The sequence below is a fragment of the Sus scrofa genome, chromosome 14, assembly GCF_054392235.1.
Source record: "Sus scrofa isolate SSC_HxYL_T2T_F1_AM1 chromosome 14, Sscrofa_HxYL_maternal_Yorkshire_Landrace_v2.0, whole genome shotgun sequence".
Classification (NCBI taxonomy): Eukaryota; Metazoa; Chordata; class Mammalia; order Artiodactyla; family Suidae; genus Sus; species Sus scrofa.
Genome location: NC_139396.1, coordinates 82,400,970 through 82,424,603, shown reverse-complemented (window position 1 = coordinate 82,424,603; position 23,634 = coordinate 82,400,970). Strand labels below are relative to the sequence as shown.

Sequence of the window (23,634 nt, the reverse complement as noted above, 5' to 3'; positions counted from 1 at the left end):
AAGAAGTGCAGGGAGGCTGGGATGACCACAGGAGGGGTGCGTGGTGGCAAAGAGAACATGTCATGCTTCTGAGCAAACACACCTGCAACTCAGGAGAATGGAAGCCCCAGGAAAGGAGACTACCCAGGAGGGGTGGGACGATAGGCCCAGGGCAGACCTCCTAGAAACAACACCAACTAGAAGACTCATAAACCATGGGACAGCGTGTGAGCTTAGTCATAAGGACAGTGGAAAGAAACTGACTGAGAAGGCAGCGTCATGATCTATTCTATCTTTAAAAGACCATTTCAAATATGCTCTGGGGCTAGAGGAAGAGACAAGAGAAAGAAAATTCCAGCTAGGAAGTGACTGCAGAGATCCAGGCAAGGAAGAACAGGAGTCTCCACCAGCACAGCCATGGCAGGAAGGGGACCAGGAGACAGGTGTGAGAAAGAGACACGGGAGGGAAGTCTTGGCAAGAAGAAGCCAGCACAAGAAAGATCAAGGATATAGAAAAGGACAGGAACATTCAGAACTAAGACAAAAAGAGGGAGGGCAAGAGGGAAAGGAGCTGGGAGGCAGGGAAGTTTGTAGGTGGAAAGCACAAGGATGGCTTCCATTATCTCTGGAACAAGCTGAGTCATCTGCTCAGGCTGGGAAAGGAGCAGAAAGAGGGGAAGGGGAAGGAGGTGAGAAAGGGCTGAAAAGGTTTCTTGGAAGAACAGGAGACAGTGCTGACCACAGGGACACAAAAACACTGCTTTTAACACAGTTAAAGGCAAGGCTGAAGCTAAACACCTAAATATGGTATAGGTTACAGGCCAAGTGGACAAAGCAAGATCAATCAATCAGGAACTATTTTAACCAAAAGACTAAGTTTCTTAAAACTCTCATGAACAAAAGGTTTTATATTTATATTACGTACAGAAAAATCAAAATATACAAAAATTAATTTCAAAGAGACCATCCCATAAAGGAAGTCACATCACCTTAGCAGAAAACTAGACAGATAAGTTTAGTGTTCCACCTACCAATTTGGACCCCTTGAAAAGAATTCTGGTTGTCACAGGCTAGGGAGAATGACACTAATGGCATCAAGTGGGAAGAGGCCAGGTTTGCTGCTAAACACTACAAGTCTGGTGACAGCCCCATGACAAAAATTACCTGGCCCCATAGGTCAACAGTGACAAGGTGGAGAAATGCTGCTTTAGAGGTACTATAATTCCATTTGTGCAGAGTCTAAAAGTCATTAAGACCATTGGCTGACACCACCCGAAAACGATTACTTGTTAACCTTGAAGTACTTCAACCCTGCTAAACAGGTTAAGCAGAAGGCTCAGTTGTGTTAGAGGCCCAATGACACTGTTCCAAAGGTGACTGTGCTCTTGGCACTTAAGCTCAGGGATCTCCTTTCATACTTAGTCATCTTTCCCAGTGAAACATTTAGAAGTGACAAATCCATGCCACACAGAATCTCAGAATGTGACCTTATTTGGAAAGAAGGTATTTGAAGATATGGTCAATTATGATGAGGTCTTATTGGATTAGGGTGGGCCTTAAATCCAGTGACTGATGTCACTCTCTGAAGGACATGTGAAGACAGACATACAGGGAAGAATGCCAGGTGACAATGGAGACAACTGAGGGACACTTACACACGCCAAGGGGAGCCGACTACCCGGAACCGCTAGGAAACAGGACAGGGACAGCCAAGCTCCTTCCCGAGAGCCTTCAGAAGGGCAGGGCCCTGCTGGCTCGTTCACTCTGGAGGTCTGGGCTCCAGGACTGCTAGGGAACAAACCTCTACTGTTTTAAGCCACCTGGCTGGTGGCAATTTGTTACAGCAGCCACAGGAAACTAATACAATGACTCCATTACCATTTCACTTTTGAGATGCCACAGGCCTGACATAATTGTTAAAGGATAAACTTATACTAGATAAAATCATAGTATCAACTCAAATCTTGGCAGTCACACTGAACACCGTGCAACAGAGTGAGATTAAAAAACAGAAACAAAAAAAACTTATCTAATGGTGCCCTCTTCTGGCAAGAAAATAAGCTGAGTAGATCATTTTGACAGCCGACAACTTGTCTCACTGTTACCCTTCCTCTGAGAGTGAACCTCTGTTTATCAGCTCTACCATGAGGGGAATTACAGGATCATGAGTTAAGAATGGGGGAGATGACTGCAGTCAAGTCACTTCTTCAGAATAAAGATCTGCTAAACTAGAATCCCAGAAATGCTTAGCAATCTGCCCAAAGTCTCACATGGCTAATCAGGGGAGAACAAGGGCTGGATCAAAATTCTTCTAGTGTTCAAATATAAATATACCTTTAAGGATGGTACTAGATGCATAATAATACACAGAGTGTATGTGCAGGGCACATTGAAATGGCCTTATTGGGTCAGCGAGTGTGTCAGACTGAGTAGTGGCTTCCCCACCCCTGTGCGCACCTGCACCGTGAGTGTTTCCCCCCATGGGGCTCACCTTGGCCAGCAGGATTTTAAAAATGTACCCAAGCAGAGATTCGAGAACACCAGTGTGTGTCCTCTTGTACTTATTCTGGACCCTGAGGTGTGTGAACAAGGCCAGGCAAGTCTGCTAGATGAAGCAGATGGAGCTGACCAGCTGAGGTCCCCGAAATGCAAGCAAGTGTGGCCAGACAGCAAGCAGCTGACACAGACCATGAGCAAGGCCAGACGGCACTTGGAAAAACGCCACCCGAGCCCAGCCACAACCAACCAGATCGTGGGCCCAGGAGCTGTATTACATAAGCCCTAAGTTCTATGGTGATATCTACACAAAAAACTCAACTAGCCGAGTCCAGTCCCCATTCAACACCAATGGAAACCCTCTGTATGCAACTTGAGTGCCTTTATGTTATACATAAAAAATGCCCCCAAGCTTCACAACCACCGTTTCTTTCTTCTTTCTTCTTTTTACTTTTTAGGGCTGCACCTGTGGCATATGGAGGTTCCCAAGCTAGGGGTCCAATCGGAGCCATAGCTGCCAGCCTATGCCACAGTCACAGCCACACCAGATCGAGCCAGGGACCTACACCACAACTCACGGCAATGCCAGATCCTTAGCCCACGAAGGGGAGTTGATTGAACCCACAACCTCACGGTTCCTAGTCGGATTCGTTTCCACTGTGCCACAAACGAAACTCCACGACCTCCATTTCTAACGGGACACTGTTTCCATTGAGTTGAAAGCATATGTTTCATCATGGGTTTTTCCTAGCCTGGCTGGAATCCTCCTGTGGCTAACTAAGCTCAAAACAATGGTTTGTTCAACTGCTAAAGCTCAGAAAAACATTTCTCCTTGATGGCCTCATTCCCTTAAACTCGCTTCCACTAGTCAACAAATAAGCAGCAAATGTCAGTAAAATGTGTCCTTGGACATCAGATAAACCATAACTAAAAAAACTTGTTATACCTGCAGTATTGCAGAAAAGCAGCTTTTAGCAATTTGGTTTTATCTTCGTGGGCAATAGTTTCATTCTTCGTAGAGGTCTCAAAAACCACACTCTGCAAAACAGTAAACTATAATTTAGATATGAAGGTATAAGAATACTCCTAATTATTAGATTAAAAACTGGACCCACCTATAAAAGCAACAACATAGACACACAAGCTGTTTACCGTAGTCTCTATACCAATGGTTAATATACTCAAGACACTTATTGAAACAAGATAAAACACAGCAAATGATCAACTAAAAATCTATAGAAAATACATATATAATTCAGGGATTACATTGTGAGTAAAGTGATTTGGGGATTTCACCAAAGCAGTACCTTTTTATAGGTTTACTCCTTTTTCTCTGTCCGAGCCCATAGCATGTGGAAGTTCCCTGGCCAGGGATTGAACCCAAGTCATAGCAACGCCTGACAACCACTGCATGACACCACAAGATCCTTAACTGCTATGCCACCAGGGAACTTTATTTTTATTTATTTATTTATTGTGGCCTAGGTTTACTCTTATACAACTCAGCATAGAGTATATTTCTAAGCATTATGGTTGATTTCAGGCTTAAAGAAAAACTTAGAGAAACTTAAAAGAAATGGAACACTGTAAGACAGCTTCAGAACATCTAACAGTACCAAAACCACAATAACAAAAGAATAAAAGTTTTAAAAAAACATTACTTTCTGTTGAAACTGTAACAAATTAAGTTTTAATTACACAAATTACCTATATATTTCATGTACTATATATTTGGAAACTACCCCAAACAATATTAATTTTGCAGCTCCTATAAAAGAAGATAAAAATCTTATGAATCAGGGTATTTCAGGTTTCAAGATGAGAGGGAAAAAAAAATTGATGGTCCTTACCCCACTCCCCACCCCCTAAAAAAACTCATAGAATAACAAGAAGAAAAAGAAACACTGCCACCCAAACTATGGTTCCAACTACAACAAAGGAAGTGGAAACCAGAAGTGGGGTAGGTGACAGGGCAGGGAGCACACAGACCTGTGTGGTGTAGGGACAGGTTCTGAGGAGAACCGGAGGACAAGGAAAGGGAAGTTCTGGGAGAACAGCAGGGGTGGGGCTTCAAAGAGACCTGCCTGTGGGCAAAGCTGTACTGAAAGGTACTTACAGGGCCTCCAGAGGGCTTGGGAAGATTGAGCCAGATATTAAAGAGAAGTAAGCAAATACAAAATTAGGCAATTACACACACCAAGGATCACACAAAATTGATTCTACACTAAACGAAAGGTAATCAGAGCAATACTGTTCTCTGGATTATACATAATATTCACATTGTTAATTATAATGGAAAAATAAACTATACTGGGATAATAAAGCAGAGAGAGGTATAAGTTACCCCAAGTCCTCAGCTTTCATAATAGAAGAGCAACAGATGACTAAAACTGGTGAATAAGAGACAGCAATGTATACAGAGTACCTAGAAATATGGAGGAAAATACCAAAAGAAAGAGCTAAAGGCCTTAAAAGTAGCTGCTTCTGGAGTTCCCGTTGTGGCTCAGCAGAAACAAACTGACCAGTATCCATCGGGAGGAAGGTTCAATTCCTGGCCTTGCTCAATGGGTTAAGCATCCAGCATTGCATAAGCTGTGGTAGAGATCACAGATGCAGCTTGTATCTAGCAATACTGTGGCTGTGACATAGACTGGCAGCTGCAGCTCCGATTTGACCCCTATCCTGAGAATTTCCACATGTGGCAAGTCCAGCCCTAAAAAGCAAGAAAAGAAAAAAAAAAAAAAGTAGTTGCTCCTGCAAAAGAGGCCAAAGGAGATGAGGGGGATACAAGAATGAGTGGATTCATCTCAGCTCTTTTAAAACGCCAGTTCTAAGCATTTGTGAGAAACACCCTGACAAAAATGTCTGCCTCTCATGGAACTGGGTTACCTCATTGCCTGGCCCAGCAATGGAAGATGCCAGTGACTCTTCAAGGTCTTCTGCTAATATGGACACATTTTCCCTTGAAGTAATAGACACCAATCCACTGTTTCTAGAAAAAAGGATAGGAACACCACCACAGGAACCAGCTCCTAAAATACTGTCTCCTATGAGAAAAAAAAAGATACACAATCAAGTCTACATAACAAAAACTACTTTCCCCTGGGCGGGAAATCCTGACAGCCCTTACTGCATTACTCCTACTCTGAACTCAGCTCTGTAAGCCTGTATCCAAAATCAAGAGCTCATCACCATTTGGAGTAGGAGGCTGTGACCTTCAACTTGAGGACAATAAAACTAGCCTTGCAGGAGCAGTGAGTACAGTGAACTGGAAGAGAGAACTGCTCCCTCTGCAAAACTCTGAATAACAGCTTTTCAATGGGACAGATCTTCTCGCCCAATTCTATCTTCACATTCTGAGTAAGCAACAGGGAAGGAATGTCTAAGCTTGCTCGGTCCCTGACAGCATCCCACTGCCGATGTAGCTCTTGTGCTGGGACTAGAGAACTACAGCATCTGGGTTCCATCCTGCTGCCTCACCTGGACTGTGCCTTTTGCTCAACCTCTTCAGGTAAGGATCCTGTTGAGACTACGGGCTTGGCTTTCCTCACTTCTGGCTGGGCCTGGCCCCCATTCCAGCCCCATCCCCACCCCATCACCCCAAGTGAGATCAGCACCTGGACTCTTCTTACCCAGGGCTCTGGATACACTTATTCAAAGAATATCAATTCAGGATATGTCACTAGTACTAACGAGGAACAAGCAGTTACTTCTCTTAACATCAGTTCTTTCCTCTGGCCTCTTCAGGGAAAAACATTACTATTTTTTGCCCATAAATATAACAGTTTGGGAATTCTACCATCTTTCTGGTTTTTCAGTTGAGCTGCAACATTCGCGACTGCAGACGTGGTACTGAATGTGGCAGTAACACTTAGGGGTATCATGCCTGAAGGAACACTTAGGGAAAGAGAACAAAGACTGCTTGGAATGCCTAATGAGTTCACTAATCCTGGTTCCTCAAACTGCTACCATACCTTGTGTGTTAAAGACAATTTTCTCCCGAGGAAGAGAAAACTTCCCAGTTCCCGTGGAGCACACATAGACAGAGTTTTCACTATACAGATAGGCTGTCTGGTTTGAAAAGTCTGGGACCATCAACCGACACGTAATCAAGTCTTCAGACTGAAAATTAAAGATTTAATGAGAATTGAAACAAAAATACTTGTTTGTATGATCTTATAATTCATCTACCATCTCACAAAAATGGTAATATTCACTAATTATCCTTGTGAAAACCTAAACACTAAGTATAAGATGACTTATAAAACAGAATAAATTTACGAACATCAATTAGAGAAATCATTTGCTGAGTTGCAAATAATTAGCAAATTTTGAAAACATTTCCAAGGTGATAAGACTTTAACTAAAAGCCTACAGCAAATGTGAGAAAGAAAATAAAGAATTAGTTCATTATTTATTTTAGAATTGACAAATACTTATAAACAACTCCTGATAAACATTTTGTTTCTTTCCTCACTGTCTAGATATCAAGCACAAGAACACTGAGTTAATTTATTCACATATGAAATTTGAAATAGAAATAAGACCTGACTGAATAATAAAAATGACAAAAGCTAAAAAGAATATACTGTTATTAAAAAATTTTTTACATGAGTTCCTGTTGTGGCTCAGCAGTAACAAACCCAACTAGTATCCATGAGGACACAGGTTTGATCCCTGGCCTCACTCAGTGGGTTAAGGATCCAGTGTTGCTGTGAGCTGTGGTGTAGGCTGCAGACACAGCTCGGATCTGGTATTACTGTGGTTGTGGTGTAGGTAGGCAGCTACAGCTCCAATTCAACCCCTAGCTTGGGAACTTCCATAGGCCGCAGTTGCAACCCCAAAAAGACAAAAAAAAAAAAAAAATTTTTTTACAAACAAAACATTAAAAGCAGAATCCCATAATTTTTTAATTCTCACATTTTCTTTATACCCTTTGCCTGAAAAATTTTAACACTGAGCATATTTCGCTTATATAGTCAGAGCACATAAGGTTTATTTGTTTCATATAAATGGCCAAATAAAAAGACTTACTTCCTTATAGCATTCAGCCATGAGAGTCATATTAAGAACAAAATTTCTGGATTTGCTGTTGTGGAGCAGCAGGTTAAGAAACTGACTAGTGAAGTTCCCTTTGTGGCTTAGCAGAAATGAATCTGACTAGGAGTTCCAGTCGGGGCCCAGTGGTTAGCGAATCCAACTAAGAACCATGAGGTTGCGGGTTCGGTCCCTGCCCTTGCTCAGTGGGTTAAGGATCTGGCGTTGCCCTGAGCTATGGTGTAGGTTGCAGATGCGGCTCGGACCCCGTGTTGCTGTGCCTCTGGTGTAGGCCAGCAGCTACAGCTCCGATTCGACCCCTAGCCTGGGAACCTCCATATGCCAAAGGAGCGGCCCAAGAAATTGCAAAAAGACAAAAAAGAAAAAAAAAAAAAAAAAAAAAAAAAAGGAGTTCCCATCGTGGCACAGTGGTTAATGAATCCGACTAGGAACCATGAGGTTGTGGGTTCGGTCCCTGGCCTTGCTCAGCGGGTTAAGGGTCTGGCAGTTGCCGTGAGCTGCGGTGTAGGTCACAGATGTGGCTCAGATCCTATGTTGCCATGGCTGCGGTATAGGCTAGCAGCTGCAGCTCCAATTCCATACGGAGTTCCCAGGCCAGGGATCACATCTGAGCCACAGCTGCAGCATCACTAGATCCTTTAACCCACTGGGCCAGGCCAGGGATTAAACCTGCCTCCTGGAGCTGTAGAAATGCTGCTGATCCCATTGTGCCACAGCAGGAAATCCTATAAATCCACTTCATTTAACTCTGGTTCCGCAGGTTTTTTGGTGTGTTTTGTTTTGTTTTTTTGGCTTTGTAGGGCCACACCCATGGCATATGGAGGTTCCCAGGCTGGTCATATAGAAGCTACAGCTGCTGGCCTACACCACAGCCACAGTAACACAGGATTCGAGCCGTGTCGGTGACCTACACCACAGCTCACGGCAACGCCAGATCCTTAACCCACTGAGTGAGGCCAGGGTTTGAAGCCACAACATCATGGTTCCTAGTCGGATTCATTTCCGATGCACCATAATGGGAACTCCTAATTCTGCAGAATTCTTATTCTTTTTTTCTTTTTAGGGCTGTACCTGCAGCATATGGAAGTTTCCAGGCTAGGGGTCAAATTGGAGCTGCAGAATTAGATACTATACAAAGTTTAATGAAATGAATATTTAGGAGCTCCTGCCGTGGCACAATGGGATCAGCCACAAAAAAAAAAAAAAAAGAAATGAATTTACAGCATTAAGACCTCTCCTTACGAACATCATAGTTATTAAACAATGTTCAATTGCCATTAAGAAGCTTAAAATTAGAGAGCTTACCTTCTAATTGTTTACATGAACTTTGATGAGTATTTAATGTACTTGCCTCCAATATAATCTCTGAGCAAAAATTGTTTGTTTTTTTTTTTCCCTTTAATTTGCAGGGGTGAAACCAAAGCCCAATTCCTATCAGGTTCCTTCCTTATTTTTCACTCTGCAGTTCACGGTCAGCATTTTCTTTCTACTCAGTGATAAAGAAACAAGAATCCCTTCACAGAGTGGGAGCAGGAGAAACACACTTGCTGCCAGGCGCTCCACTCCCACTTCTCTTTAGCTAATCCAAGGGAAAGGAATGTGTTTAACACGGCAGACAGGATCCAATGCCCCCAAACTAGCAATTTAAAATGTATTTCCGAGCCAGCAGATGAATTTCTCAAAGAATCTGGCCCTGCAACAGTTAGGAAAAATAACTCAGTATGTTATTGTCACTGTGTAATTTCACTTACAGACAGGGAGGTCCCATCGTGGCTCAGTGGAAAAGAATCTGGCTAGCATCTGTAAGGACGCAGGTTCAATCCCTGGCCTCACTCAGTGGGTTAAAGGATCCAGCACTGATATGAGCTGTTGTGTATGCTGAAGACACAGCTCGGATCTGGTGTTGCTGTGACTGTGGCATAGGCTGGCAGCTAGAGCTCTGATTCGACCCCTAGCCTGGGAACCTCCATATGATGCAGGTGCAGCCCTAAAAAGACAAAAACCAAAAACAAAAAAAAACTTACAGATATCTTACCTGAAAAGGTGGATTATACTGAGTGACTTCTACAGTTACTGCATCTGACATTTGGTAGCCATTATCTTCCACTGCTATCAGAGAGTAATAGACGAGACATGGATTGTCTGCTAGGTGCCATGCCGCAGCCAAAATCAGAAGTCCATCACTAATCAGTGAAAAAGAAAGATCTACTGCCTCTTCAGAAAACTGCCTCTTCAGAAAACAGCCTAGCAATTTCTTACAGTTAAATATGCACTTACCATGTAACCTAGCAAACCCACTCCTAGAAGTTTACCCAAGAGAAATAAAAACATGTGTTCACACAAAAAAAATCAGTGTGCAAAAGTTTCTAGTGGCTTTACTTATAATTGCATAAAACTGGAAACAACTCAATAGCCTTCAACTGCTGAACAGATAAACAAACCCTGGTAAACCTATGCAATGGACTACTACTCAGCAGTAAAAATGAAGGAAGCACTGAATAAGCAGCAGGTGCATTATGCTACATGAAAGAAGCCAGACTCAAAAGGCTTCATAACATATGGTTCCATGTATAGTACAGGGTCAAGAAACACATCAGTGGTTGCCAGGAGCTGAAAGTGGAGAAGGGAGGGGTTGATTACAAAGGAATTTTTCGAGTGATAGGACTATTCTGTATCTTGACTGGTTACAATTAACTGACTATGCATCTGTCAAAACTCACTGAATTATACACTAAAAAGGGTGGAAAATATTTACTGTATGTAAAATGTAACTCAATAAATCTGACTTAAAAAAAGATCAACAAGTCATTAAACACAGGGACGGGCAAAGCACAGCTCTCAGGCCAATCTAAGCCCAGGTGAGTTTCCATAAATGAGGCTTTCATGTATATGTGAAAACAAACTTTTTTCATCTTAAGATTTATATGGTCCTCTTAAGTCTATCAAAGTTGTTGCCCCAAAAAAGAATTAAATGGTCTCTAATCTCAAACCTTCTACAATATTTAGTACATTTTTTAGCAGCTTTCATTCAAGTCTCAGAAATATTAAAAGGGTGGCAAGCACCCTCTACTAACAACTAAAAATACTAAACCAAGCTAAAGACTAAACGACACTCCACTTCAAATCAACACAGTGGGTAAGACAGCTCTAATTAAGCACAGAAAAACAAGGAGCTCCAGCTGTAACAGCAGAAAAGCTGCATCCCTAGCTAGGGCAGACAGCTAATGTGACACACAGCTGAAGGCTGCCAAGCACCTAGACTTCTTAAATGAATTAGCATCATTAGATAACACCAAACCATTTAGTAAGGCATCACACTATAAGGTTAGCATTAGAGGCACTAGAAGAACAGAGAGCAAGACTGATCATCATTTTATAGTAAAGATCAACGTATTTCTCCAAACAACTACCATGTTCTTTATGACAAATGAATTGCTTACCAGTTTTGCCTCAAATCCAAATACCGAATGTTGACCCCTTCTTTAATAGCTTCATAGTTACTTTCAGATCCCTAGATGAAAACATCAGTAATGTAAGCTACTGGAGTACAGGAATCATTTCTTTCCACTTTATATCCTCAGCACTGAGTAAAGTGCCTCAGCCACAGTAGTTCAAACTGTTACTGAATGAATACTGCATGCATTTTAAAAATTAAGTGCATCAATGAATGCCAATATCTAAAGACTGAATACTCCATTTCTGCTTATGTGATGGCTAAAACTTTACAATTGTGAATTAGAAACAAATGCTACTATTCCTTACCCAAATAGCATCTATAATGTTTTCCTTCAGGACTCTATTTATATCCCAACTATGTACTTGTTTTTCCGAAGAATCATCTAATTCCCATTTACTGATGTTTGAACTTGTCAGGCTATAAAAGCTTGATCTCTCTCTATCCCAAAGGACACTTGAAAGCTGTATGGAGAGAAGAAAAAAGTTTATAGGTTATTAAGTTCTAATGTTAATGAACTATTTCTCTGAAACTCAAACTTAGTGTATTTTATAACTACTTGATTAGTAATCCTAAAACAGAATTCTTCATTTAGGACTCAAAGGAAGGAGTGATCCTAAAATAGACCTTGAAAGGAAGGAAGATTTCCATAGGCAGAAATATAAAGGCAGAAGGTCCATGAAGAGCAGGGTTGGAGGTGGGAAAGTCACAGGGTAGTGAGCAAGCAGTGGTCCTGCTAAACTGAAATGCAGATTATAACTAGGAAAGAAGCAAAAATGGGGTTTAGCGAAAAACCAGGGACACAGAGCAGAGGCTCAAGTGGGAGTTTGTGAACCTAGTAAGCAAGGGTGATAATACTAATGGCTTTTGAGTGCAAGAGATGCGACATAGGAAAGGGAACCTGGCAGGTACGTGTGTAGTTATACATAGGTGTGTTACTTTTAAGTATATACTTGCTTCTGCAGTAGAGATGTGTTTCTTTTCGTTGGGTACACATGACTGTTTTGAGTTAAAACCCTAAATGTCTCCACTTCTCCTGCTACTATGACTCTGGCCACTAATGGGATAGGAGGTGCTCCCAGGGAATAAAGTGGGCTGGCACCAGGAGTTTAGGGGAAATCTACCAACAGTGTGGACTAGGGCATAACAACAGAAGCAGGAAGATGGAGCTGCAATGAAATGTGGGAGAAGTAAAAACCTAGAGTACCTCGTAGATCATCGCTCCAGGAGAGGGAGACACCAAAAAAAAAAAAAAAAAAAGAAATCATAGTTTTATACCTGGGTCTCCAAAAAGAGTGATGGTGCCCTCAGAAATAGAGAAGTCAAAAGAGAAATGAGCTCTGTATGTTAACTTGTAGTCAGTTGGAAAGAAGAGAATAGGAGGAATTTGTTTTTAGACATTAAGCTTTGGGTTTAAAGACAATTTAAGGAAGCAGATGATGACAGCAAACTGAAAACAGAGGGAACAGCACAGTCAAAAAAAAGCTTTCAATTCCAAAAGGCCTGGACATGAGTCTACTGAGTGGTCTGTAGCCTCACTGAGGCCATGTCCTCAGTCCTCACCCACAAATCAAAGATAAAGCTCTCTACACTACAGGCCACTAGTAATCACACGAGACAGCAAGCACAGAGCACCTGGCTCACACCTGGAGCAGGTGCCCCACACCTGTTCCTTCCCATCATCCTCCTTCCATTCCTTGGGAAACTGAGGCAGAAGCCCTGCCAACACAGACCTGGGTCACCCACGCAGACAGCTAGAGGAGATGGAGTGGAGAACACACTTTTGGTAAAGTCTAGAAAGCAAAACTAGACATTTATAATTTTACATTGTAGTTTTAACTTAAAGAATGTACCTCCAAGATAATCTGTGTGATTTAAGAATATTAATGTTAGAGGGTATGCAAGAGGGTTAGTATGAACTCATTTGATCATCATTTCCACTTCACTGGAAAAATCAAAGGCTCCATCTCATGTACATCACTGGTCAGAGAGAGGCAATACAAACTTCACAGGAAACTTACTGATTTCACTAAGAAAGACACTTGTAAGACAAGAGTTCTTTCGTCAACTTACTAGGAGATCACTACTAGGAGACAAAATTCCCAAAAGAGAAGAAACCTTCCGACCAATTCCTGAAAGCACGCCTTGCCCTTGAGGCAGGATATGCTGGTGGATCTTTCCTAAACTTTCAGGGATCAGACGAATTTGCTGGCCTCCTGAAGAGGACAAGATAAAACTTCCTCCCTGTGAACAAATATCATGGAATTAGTTCAGTTAGGCATTTAAGACTAAGAAAAGAAAATTAACGGAAATTGTTCTTATAACTAGGAAAATCATCTGTACGTTAAGTCCAAAAGAACACTGTTGTTTTATTAAAATAACTTACTTATGAATCCATTCACTTACTATTATTAATTCTACACAGAAAAACTTTGTTGAAGTTTTTTTGATTACAAGTTTCTTAAATTCTGACTTTTAAGCTATAAGTTCACCATAAGGTAGGTTCAACGAATCAAGCATCAGATTCTATTTCTTTAGTAAACCTGCAGAGTATGTATTAACAAACCACTCCTCATGTCAAAATTTCTAAGTCACTCCCATAAGGTGTTTCTGAAAGAAATGAAAACCACCGGCTACTATGCACTACTGATATTTCAGAGACCCATGAGCATGGCTTCCCCTTGTCTAAGCATTCAAATCCTAGATCCTTACCTTTCTTGCTTTTTTACTCCCACCAGCCCCACAGGCCTGTGTGATCTGTTCAAATCCCCCTTAGAGGCCTCATCATGGCTTTCCAGTAAATGTAAAAGAATGCCCATCATATACCTGCACGGCTGTTAGGAAGCTGTAAGTCTTATCCCCTCCTGAGTCCACGGTCGTCTCTGTGTAGGTGTCCTCACTAGCAAGGCTTGGCCAGTAGCGGATGGATCCTTCTCTGGTGGCCACCATGACAGCAACAGCCTCAAAACAAGATCTCGAACTCAACAATCACAAGAAAAGAAGGACCCCAAATTGGAAGTCTGACAACACCAATGTAAAGAAAACAGGATGACGTACTACTAATTACCAGAAATCAGAAATAAAAACTCCTTTTCTTTGTTAATTATCATACAGTAAAATCGATGTTTCTGCCCTTTAGTTTCACGATTCTGCAAATTTTTCTTTTTTGGCCACACCAAGGCATATGGAAATTCCCAGGCCAGGGACTGAATCTGAGCCGCAGCTGTGATCTACACCACAGCTGAGGCAACACCAGATCCTTAACCCACTGCATGGGGCCAAGGATAGTATCTGCACCTCCAGAGCAACCTGAGCCACCACATTCGGATCCCTAACCCACTGGGCCACAGGGGGAACTCCTCACAGATCTATGGATTTTACAACACAGATAGACCCATAACTACCACTATGGTGAGGATACAGAGCAGTTCCACCAGCACCCAGAACTCCTTGATGCTTTCCCTATAGTCACACCTTCCCATCCTAACCCCTGGCCATCACTACTTCCATCATCCTTGTCCTATCTTTCTGAGGATGCCAAACCAACCCATACAGAATATAACCTTCTGACACTGGCTTATCTCACTGAGCATGATGTCGCTGAGATTTATCCAGGCTGTAGATAATCAACAGCTCATACCTCTTCAGTGTCATCCACACTACAGACAAATCAGTTCATCCATCCATTCACTTGCTAAAGGATGTCTGGATTGCTTCCACCTTTGCCCATCACAAGTAAAGCTGCTATGACATGAGTGTACTATTTCTGCATGAACATAAGCTTTAATGTCCCTAGAATAAATGGCCAGGAATGGAATTGCTGGGTCATATGGCAAGGCAAGCATATTTTAACTGTGTAAGAAAGAGAAAATCAAGTGGTTGCACCATTCTGCATTTCCGACAGCAACAACATGAAGTTCCAGTTGCTCCTTGTCAGCACTTGGAAGTGTCAGTACTTATTTTAGCCACTGCACTAGATGTGCAGTGATGTCTCACTTGTTCAATTTTCATTTCACTGATGGCCAGTGATGTGAACATCTTTTCATCTGCTTATTTGGCATCCTTATATCCTCTTTGGCAACGTGTCAGTTCAAGTCTTGTGCCCTGTTTTTTTTTTTGTTTTTTTTTTTTTCCTTTATATGGCCACGTGCACAGCATATGGAAGTTCCCAGGCTAGGGGTTGAATCTGAGCTACAGCTGCCGGCCCATACCACAGCCACAGCAACACCAGATCTGAGCCGCATCTGCAACATACACACACAGCTCACAGCAATGCCAGATCCTTAATCCACTTAGAGAGGCCAGGGATCACACCCACATCCTCATGGATACTAGTCAGGTTCATTTCTGCTGAGCCACAATGGGAACTCCCACTCTGTCTTGATTCCTGTGGCTTTATGTTTCAGAGTCTGGCTGGATGATTCCTCCAACTTTAGAATTCCCTTACTTTAAAAACATGTACTTTGGAGTTCTCCAGTGACCAAGAAGCCAAGGATCCGGCATTGTCACTGCTGTGGCTTGGGTTTGATCCCTGGTTGGGGAACTTCTGCATGCCACAGGCACACCCCACCCTGCAAAAAAGTACTTCAATAAGCATGTAAGTCACCTACCTGAGTAGAATGTGATTCACCTGAGGCAGCAGAATACGAGAGAGCCACCAAGTCAGCACTCCAGTGGAAATCACTTGGTGGCAGCTGAAGTTCTTTGCAAACAGACAGCTATGGGACAAAATCTTTCATGTCAAATCCAACTTTTTGAATATCCACCTGACGTCACTATTTCCTCTGTTTGCATATTTTAGAGTTTAATTCATTGCTGGAAATACCATTCTACAAATATTCTTCTTCTCAAATCTTTTTGATCAGGCTTTTATCATCAATTTCAGTAATTTAAAAATATATATATTAAGTGATACAAAATCAGGAACACTTAACAGCTAGACCAGACCCTTAATAACAACCAGTTCAATCTCTCCCCAAACCAAAAAGTCTATTTGTTGAAAGAAATGATTCTATAGGCTTCCCACAGAATTTTCCCAGTCTAATCTTGATTTGTTTACTTGACATTTAAAATGAGCATGACTAGAGTAAGTACACCAAGCCATCCAGAAAATATTCCTAGACTCAGCAAAATATTGGGCTTCCTCTGCTAATTCAGGATGCCCCCCAACAGGACCTCTCTCTCACCCAGGCTCCTAACTGCAAATATGGTATTCTAAGCAGCAGCAGGAGAGGGGCCAGTGGACAGAATAGTTGAGGTGAGCAGGAGACTGAGTCCCAGTGGAACAAGGGCACAGTGAGCACAAGAGGGCAGAGAGTATGCCTGATCCAGAGCAGACAAAACAAGAGGTTGCTGAGAATAAAGGCGTGGACATACCAATGACCACCCACCGTGTGAGAAGTTGACAACTGAAAGGTAAACTAGTGTAAAAACTGGTATCATTTTCCTATTTTACTAAGCATTATTCAGTAGATGCAGTGAAACATATTCCTATCTTCATAGAAATCAACTCAGTTCATTAACTTGCGTGGATGTGGATGACATTTAGTCTGAGACTTCATCAGACAGACTGCTTAGCACGACACTCATTAAAGATTTCAAGGTCTCGGAGTTCCCGTTGTGGCTCAGCAGAAATGAACCTGACTAGCATCATGAGGACGCAAGTTCAATCCCTGGCCTCGCTCAGTGGGTTAAGGATCTGGTGTTGCCATGAGCTGCGGTATAGGTCGCAGACATGGCTTGGATCTAGCGTTGCTGTGGTGTAAGCCACTGGCTACAACTCTGATTTGACCCCGAGCCTGGGAACCTCCATATGCCCCGGAGGCAGCCCTAAAAAGACCAAAAAAAAAAAAAAAAAAAAAAAAAAAATTTCAAGGTCTCTAAATTAACGTAAAAAATAGATCTTGTTTAAAATCATGATGGGGGAGGGAGTGCCTGTTGTGGTGCAGCGGAAGCGAATCCCACTAGTATCCATGAGGATTGGGTTTGATCCCTGCCCTCACTCAGTGGGTTGGGGATCCGGCATTGCTGTGAGCTGCATTGTAGGTCGAAGATATGGCTCGGATCCTGCATTGCTATTGCTGTGGCATAGGTTGGCAGCTGTAGCTCCAATCTGACGCCCAGCCTGGGAACTTTCACATGCTGAGGTGTGGCCCTAAAAGACAAAAAAATCATGATGGGGAGAAAGCTTTTTCCCAATATACAGACGTGTATGCATTCTCAGTATTTCCTATCACTGTGAAAATGCAAATCCATAATGCCTGAGTAAATTCAAACTATGGTCCTTTACCAACTCTAAAAAGTGAGGGTAAAACTCAGAGCCAATTAGGAATCCTCCCCTATCTCCTTCCAGCTCTAAAGAGCCAGCACCTTGGAAATAGGTGACAGAGCAATCTTCCAAATGATGAGTTTCTCTCTGCAGACCAGACAAGCCCATCCACCTTCATCTATGTGAACTGTCAGGTGGTCATCAACTAAAAAAAAAAAAAAAATGAGGCACATAATTCAGCTTACAGTATGAATAGGGAAAATGTTACATTTCCTCACACCAAAAACTCCTTTACTACCTTGCTCTTCGGCAAAAAATAAAACCAATCACCACACACATACATACCTCCACACCCCCACACAAGATTAACTCACAACAAAAAACTCTTCAATCATTCAAGAGTTACTAATATCCAAAACAAGAGACCCGTTTAACCTTTTTTTTTTTAAGGCCCGTATTGGTGGCATATGGAAGTTCCCAGGCTAGGGGTCAATCAGAGCTGTAGCTGCCAGCCTATGCCACAGCCACAGCAATGTAAGATCCGAGCTGTGTCTGCAACCTACACCACAGCTCATGGCAACATCAGATCCTTAACCCACTTAGCAAGGCCAGGGATCAAACCCACGGCCTCATGGATACTAGTCTGCTTCATTATCGCTGAGCCATGATGGGAACTCCAGAGATCTGTTTAATTTAGACTATCACTTTTAGAAATATATCCAAAGTCAAAAAAGGTATTTTGGACCTAGGTTTATTATTTCTTAATTCTTATTATAAGCAGTTCTTATTTTTTATAATATTTAGTAACATTCATAATTTTATTTTGATAAAGCAACACAAATAATAGGCCCTCTCGTTAAATACAGAAACATTTCAAGGAAAAATTGTTTTCCTTCAAAAGAACAAGATTTATTATTTTTTCCTTTTTTTTGTCTTTTTAGGGCTGCACCCACAGCACATGGAAATTCCCAGGCTAGGGGCTGAATTGGAGCTGTAGCTGCTGGTATACACCACAGCTTATGACAACATCTGATCCTTAACCCACCGAGGCCAGGGATCGAACCCTTGTCTTCATGGATACTAGCCAGGTTTGTTAGCACTGAGCCATAACAAGAACTCCAAGAACAGGATTTTTAAATAAGAGCTCTATGAAAGTAGGATAAACGACTTCATTATATGGGAACCAAATTAATAATTAGTCTGTAATTAATTAGCTGAATTAGTATATAGTACCCCTTCTTATCCTCAGTTTCATTTTCCATAGTTTTAGGCACCCACTATCAACTGCAGTCCCAAATATTAAAGGAGTACCCGTTGTGGCTCAGCGATTAATGAACCCAACTAGCATCCATGACGACACGGGTTCAATCCCTGTCCTCGATAAGTGGGTTAAGGATCCGGCGTTGCCGTGAGCTGTGGTGTAAGTCACAGACGATGCTCAGATCGTGCATTGCTGTGGCTGTGGCGTAGGCCTGCGGCTACAGCTCTGATTCAACCCCTAGCCTGGGAACCTCCATATGCCACAGGTATGGCCCTAAAAGAGACAAAAAGACAGAAAAAAAAAAAAGAAAAGAAAATTCCAGAGGTAACAAACAACTCATAAGTCTGTGATGAAATCTCATACTGTCTGCTCTGTCCCAATGGGGACCATGTCATTCCTTTGTCCAGCGTATCCATGCCACACCCGCTACCCTCACATTAGTTGCTTAGCAGTGGTCTTCAGTTATCAGATTCACAGCATCTCAGTGCTTGAGTTCAAATGACTCTATTTTACTGTAAATGGGGTTGCAAAGCACAGAGAAGTGATGCTGATAATTCATACAGCCTCCTACTACTCATAAGAGAGCACAGAGTATAATATGTTTGGTGCTACCCTGTTTCAGGTGTCCAATGGGGGTCTTGGAGCGCATGCCTGTGGTTATGGGAGGACTACTCACTGCTCTAAGTGTAGGGGGTAAACCCGTGTAAATGTATTAACAGATCTAGAAATTTCATTAATTTGGGCTTTGCTCTTCGCTTCAAGTCAGGGTAGGAGGGCAAAATAAAAGGCATCAATAATGTACAAGCTAAAACATCAAATCATACCTAGGCTAAGTGTTAACTGCTCAGTACTTTCTTTTCCTGAAAACACTGCAACAGCCCCAAACCCTCCACTGGTGACCCCTGGAGGACCTTGACCCAGCACACCAAGTGACTAGCACTTGGAAGTTTCCATGTGAGGAAGAGATCTTTTCAAGTTTACACACTTCTTCAGTTTACATATCCTGATTTCTAGAGACTCCTCTGAGGCCCTGTACTATTTATTAACATGACCTAGTGGCATAAGCCAGAAGTATGTTAAAGGTTTCGATGCAATTTAAGCTAAAATTTTTAGATGGGAAAAGAAAATATAATATATATTTAAAACAGGAACAATGCATGACAGAGATTAGTGGAAATTTAATTGTCTTAATTGCATCTGAAGATCCCATGGACTTATAGGCAAGATGTGCTAGTTCACACTGATGAGAAATATTCCTTCTTGTAGAGTGGAGTACTTTAAACTGACTGTCATTCACAGTATGACATATGTTTTATATCACGGTGCATTCATGCACAATTTAAATAAAATAAGCAAAATGAGAAGCGCTCTGATATTTTGCAATCTGTCACTAAACTGATTTCAGTCACTGCCTGCAGTTTGAAAAATACTATTCCAGAACATGGCAGGGTGCTCTGAACTTTGCTCTGCCAGTCACGCCAGCTCTCATCCTTAGCAGTCTTTCTGAAGCTTGTGGTGACTGCACCTTCCAAACTTCCTCTAATTCTCTGCCAGAAGAATGGAGGCAAAACTTTATTTTACTGCATTATCAAACCCATTAATGCGAAGCAGTACTTTTTTGGATTTTTTAAAAAGGTAAACTTCATATACTCAATCAACTTTTGAGTTGGATTGAGTCTTGCACACACAGTACATACAACCATAAACACTTACTTTAATTGTGCTAAAATGAACTCATTCTGCTTCTCAAATTTATCATATTTCTCAATTACAATGTAAACTCTAACAGGCTATCTATTTCTCCCCACTGAAATGCAGGTATACCAGACGAAGCACAAACTTCAATCTCTGTGCCAGACCTAGGCTTCGCTTTGAATTGCTAATAGAGGCAAATGGAAAATGACACCCACCTTCAGCCAATGTTAGGGCTTCCATGATTTTAACAGGGAGAGAAGATCCAAACGTTTTCACATCATAGTTCACAGACTCAGTTATGGAGTGGTGTGGGAATATGCGTGTAGGTGTTCCTCTAAAAAAATGAGACCATGTTATTTCACCCACACCTTAAAATATTCCATTATCCATTACAATTTTTATGATTATATTTTCACAATAAAGAAAAAATATCTTTGATAAGCACAAAGAAAGACGAAGTATAAAACTCTGGCTCATGTATACTGTGTAGTTAAATTTATTGTTCATTAAAAAAAGACTGACAGGATCTAGGAATACTTGGCTTCAGATTTTTATCTCTACTAATTAGATGCATGATCTATTCATGTAAACTCTTTATAACTCTGCTTCCTCAGCTGTGAAATAAGTTTGAACTAGAGCAGTGTTTTTCAAATTATAGGTCATTTGGGGGGGGTCTCAATCAACATTTCTGAAAAACAGAATATAGACTTTATCATACATTGTGGTCAAAAAAGTTTTACAAACATTGGGTTAGATTAACTTCCCATCAGATCTGGAATTAAAATAATCTACTAACTCTATATAATCCAAATCAAGAAATTAAATAGGGTCGTGAGTAGATGCTATTTCCTGGTCAACAACAGATGTGGCAGTAGAAACTATATTTCCTTCTCTCTTTTTTAACATTCACAGAAAAATAGTGTCAATTTATCAGTATAAAACATATTCTACGTCTTATCACAGGATTAAACAAGGAGATGCAGAGAGTAGTTGAGAGCATTGTTTCCTGACAGAGTACTACAACAAAGGTTTTTCTTAAAGGATCACCAAAAGGTAAGATGAAATTTTTTAAAAACAAAGTGTGACTTTTATGCACTGATTTTTCTCAAAAGGAGTAGAAAACAATGACAAGGCCACCACTAAAAGAGCATTTGTAAAATGCAAAAGAGGATTATTAAAAAGGATACAGGGTAGTCTCTAAAAATCATTTCTCCTTTAAAGTACTGCAAACTTCTTGGAGTTCCTGTTGTGGCTCAGTGGAACCGAATCCGGCTGGGAACCATGAGGTTGCGGGTTCGATCCCTGGCCTTGCTGAGTGGGTTAAGGATCCGGCCTTGTCATGAGCTGTGGTATAGGTCGCAGATGAAGCTCGGACCCGGCATTGCTGTGGCTCTGGCGTAGGCTGGCAGCTACAGCTCCGATCCGACCCTTAGCCTGGGAAACTCCATATGCTGCCGATGCAGCCCTAGAAAAGACAAAAAGACAAAAAAAAAAAAAAAAAAAAAAAAAAGTACTGCAAACTTCTATAGATAAATCTTAACTATAAGTTCAAAACCCAAAATTACCATTTTCTTGGAGTTCCCGTCGTGGCTCAGCAGTTAACGAAATGACTAGCATCCATGAGGATGAGGGTTTGATCCCTGGCCTCACTCAGTGGGTTAAGGATCTGGTGTTGCCGTGAGCTGTGGTGCTGTGGTGTAGGTGGCCAATGCAGACGCAGCTTGGATCCTGCGTTGCTGTGGTTGTGGTGCAGGTTGGTGGCTACAGCTCCTCCAATTCAACCCCTAGCCTGGGAACTTCCATATGCCTCAGGTTCAGCCCTTTAAAAAAAAAAAAAAAAATTACCACTTTCTTGAAGAGGAAAATTCACTTTTGATAGAGGAATTCAAAGGAAATCACTCAAGAAACATGACAGCATGTTCTAAAATTTCAGATTAATTATGAAAGGGGGGATGCAGAGCATGGTTTCAGGAGTGATGCGGATTGGTGTGCCATGCTTTTATTTGGTAACACAACTACTATTCTTTTTTTTGTCTTTTTTCAGGGCCACACTAGAGGCATATGCAAGTTCCCAGGCTAGGGGTCGAATCTAAGCTGTAGCTGCTGGCATACACCACAGCCATGTCAATGCCAGACCCTAGCGGCGTCTGTGACCTAAACCACAGCTCATAGCAACTCGGGATCCTTAACCCACTGAGCAAGGTCAGGGATGGAATCCACGACCCCATGGTTACTAACCCGGTTCATTATGGCTGAGCCACAAAGGGAACTCCTGACACAACTGCTCTTCTTATTTCACTGTTTATGGAAAGCCTTTTCCCTATTAATATAGCCACAAAGTTAACTTCTGTAGCTAAAATATCTTTAATTACCAATTAGCAAATATTAATGGCACTATGTTAGGCATGTACAATGATTTTGCAGGGTTTCAGGTCCCCATTCCCACCATCACTTTACATGTGAATTGTAGCATTTCATACTGCCTCCTTTCGAAAGCTCAGGTCAGGTATCATTTTCTCCATTTCAGATGAAGAGGTCCTAAGTGACCTACACCAGGCAGATCACAGAGTACTAAGTGAGGTACGTAGCCACTAAATCAAATCCAATTGTTCTTTACCTACATACAAAGGTAATTTCAAGAAAAGTGCAAAGCGAAGAAGTGATGAATTCGAGTGAGGCTGAAATAAAAAGCAAGGGTGGCGGAGGCGTCCCCCATGCCGTCCCCGGTTCCAGTGGCTTCTGGAGGTCAGTGAGCCTATCGGTCGCCGAACTAAACCAGGGACGATCACTTACCGCGAGCTCACCGAGCTACGACGGCCGACGGGCGAGAAGAGCACCGGGGAGCTGACCGCAGACCCCAGGGCCAGACCCTTCCTGCTGGTAGCCCGGGGTGTGGAGCCTGGCCCGACTCCCCCCAGAGGTCCCCTACGAGCCCCAGGCCCCGGGGTCCGCGGAGACGAGACGGCCGGGAACATGTTGGAAGAGAGAAGCGACAAGAAACGCGCGTTGCCTCCGCGGGGCTGAAGCTTGAACACCTGCGGGGCGGGGAAGGCACACGGTGATGACGTCAAAACGCAGCGCCAAGCTGCGGGGCGTGTCCGGGATGGCGGGAGAGACCAGGCAGGGCGCTCTGTGATGACGTCAAAGCGCAGCGCCAAGCTGCGGGGCGTGGCCGAGGCGGCGGCCTTTGGAGGGCGAGAGGTACCAGATGTGAGTGCCCAGCGGATCGCACGAGTCCGAGTTTCCCGGGAATGAACCTAGGAAGCCTGGTGCCCTTCTCGAGTCCCACAGGTGGGGCTGACCCTCCAGTAGCTGGAACGGAAAGCATCTGCACGCTGGCTTTTCCTGAATCTCTGGGGAAATGAAAAGTGTTCCTTCCCTGGTCCAAGCTGAGAAGGGAGAAAAACTGTGAAGTGTTTACAT

At 42.4% G+C, this 23,634-nt stretch overlaps 1 protein-coding gene across 2 annotated transcripts in view; it reads right to left on the bottom strand.

The window, feature by feature from the left end:
- The window catches only part of NUP133 (nucleoporin 133), a 51,573-nt gene extending 28,299 nt beyond the window's left edge, over positions 1–23,274 (bottom strand). The window contains exons 1-12 of one of the 2 annotated variants that reach the window (XM_001928164.8): positions 23,005–23,274; positions 20,427–20,545; positions 17,357–17,460; positions 15,598–15,705; positions 13,814–13,948; positions 13,061–13,231; positions 11,296–11,451; positions 10,974–11,044; positions 9,569–9,716; positions 6,450–6,597; positions 5,365–5,522; positions 3,422–3,513 (exon numbers count right to left, since the gene is read on the bottom strand). In XM_001928164.8, the coding sequence (XP_001928199.2) occupies positions 3,422–3,513; positions 5,365–5,522; positions 6,450–6,597; positions 9,569–9,716; positions 10,974–11,044; positions 11,296–11,451; positions 13,061–13,231; positions 13,814–13,948; positions 15,598–15,705; positions 17,357–17,460; positions 20,427–20,545; positions 23,005–23,186 (1,592 nt within the window). In that variant the 5' untranslated portion in view covers positions 23,187–23,274. Of the gene's footprint in view, positions 1–3,421; positions 3,514–5,364; positions 5,523–6,449; positions 6,598–9,568; positions 9,717–10,973; positions 11,045–11,295; positions 11,452–13,060; positions 13,232–13,813; positions 15,319–15,597; positions 15,706–16,664; positions 16,850–17,356; positions 17,461–20,426; positions 20,546–23,004 lie in introns of those variants that run through there. The other variant, XM_084996928.1, reaches the window with a different exon arrangement.
- Between the last annotated feature and the right edge of the window lie 360 nt (positions 23,275–23,634).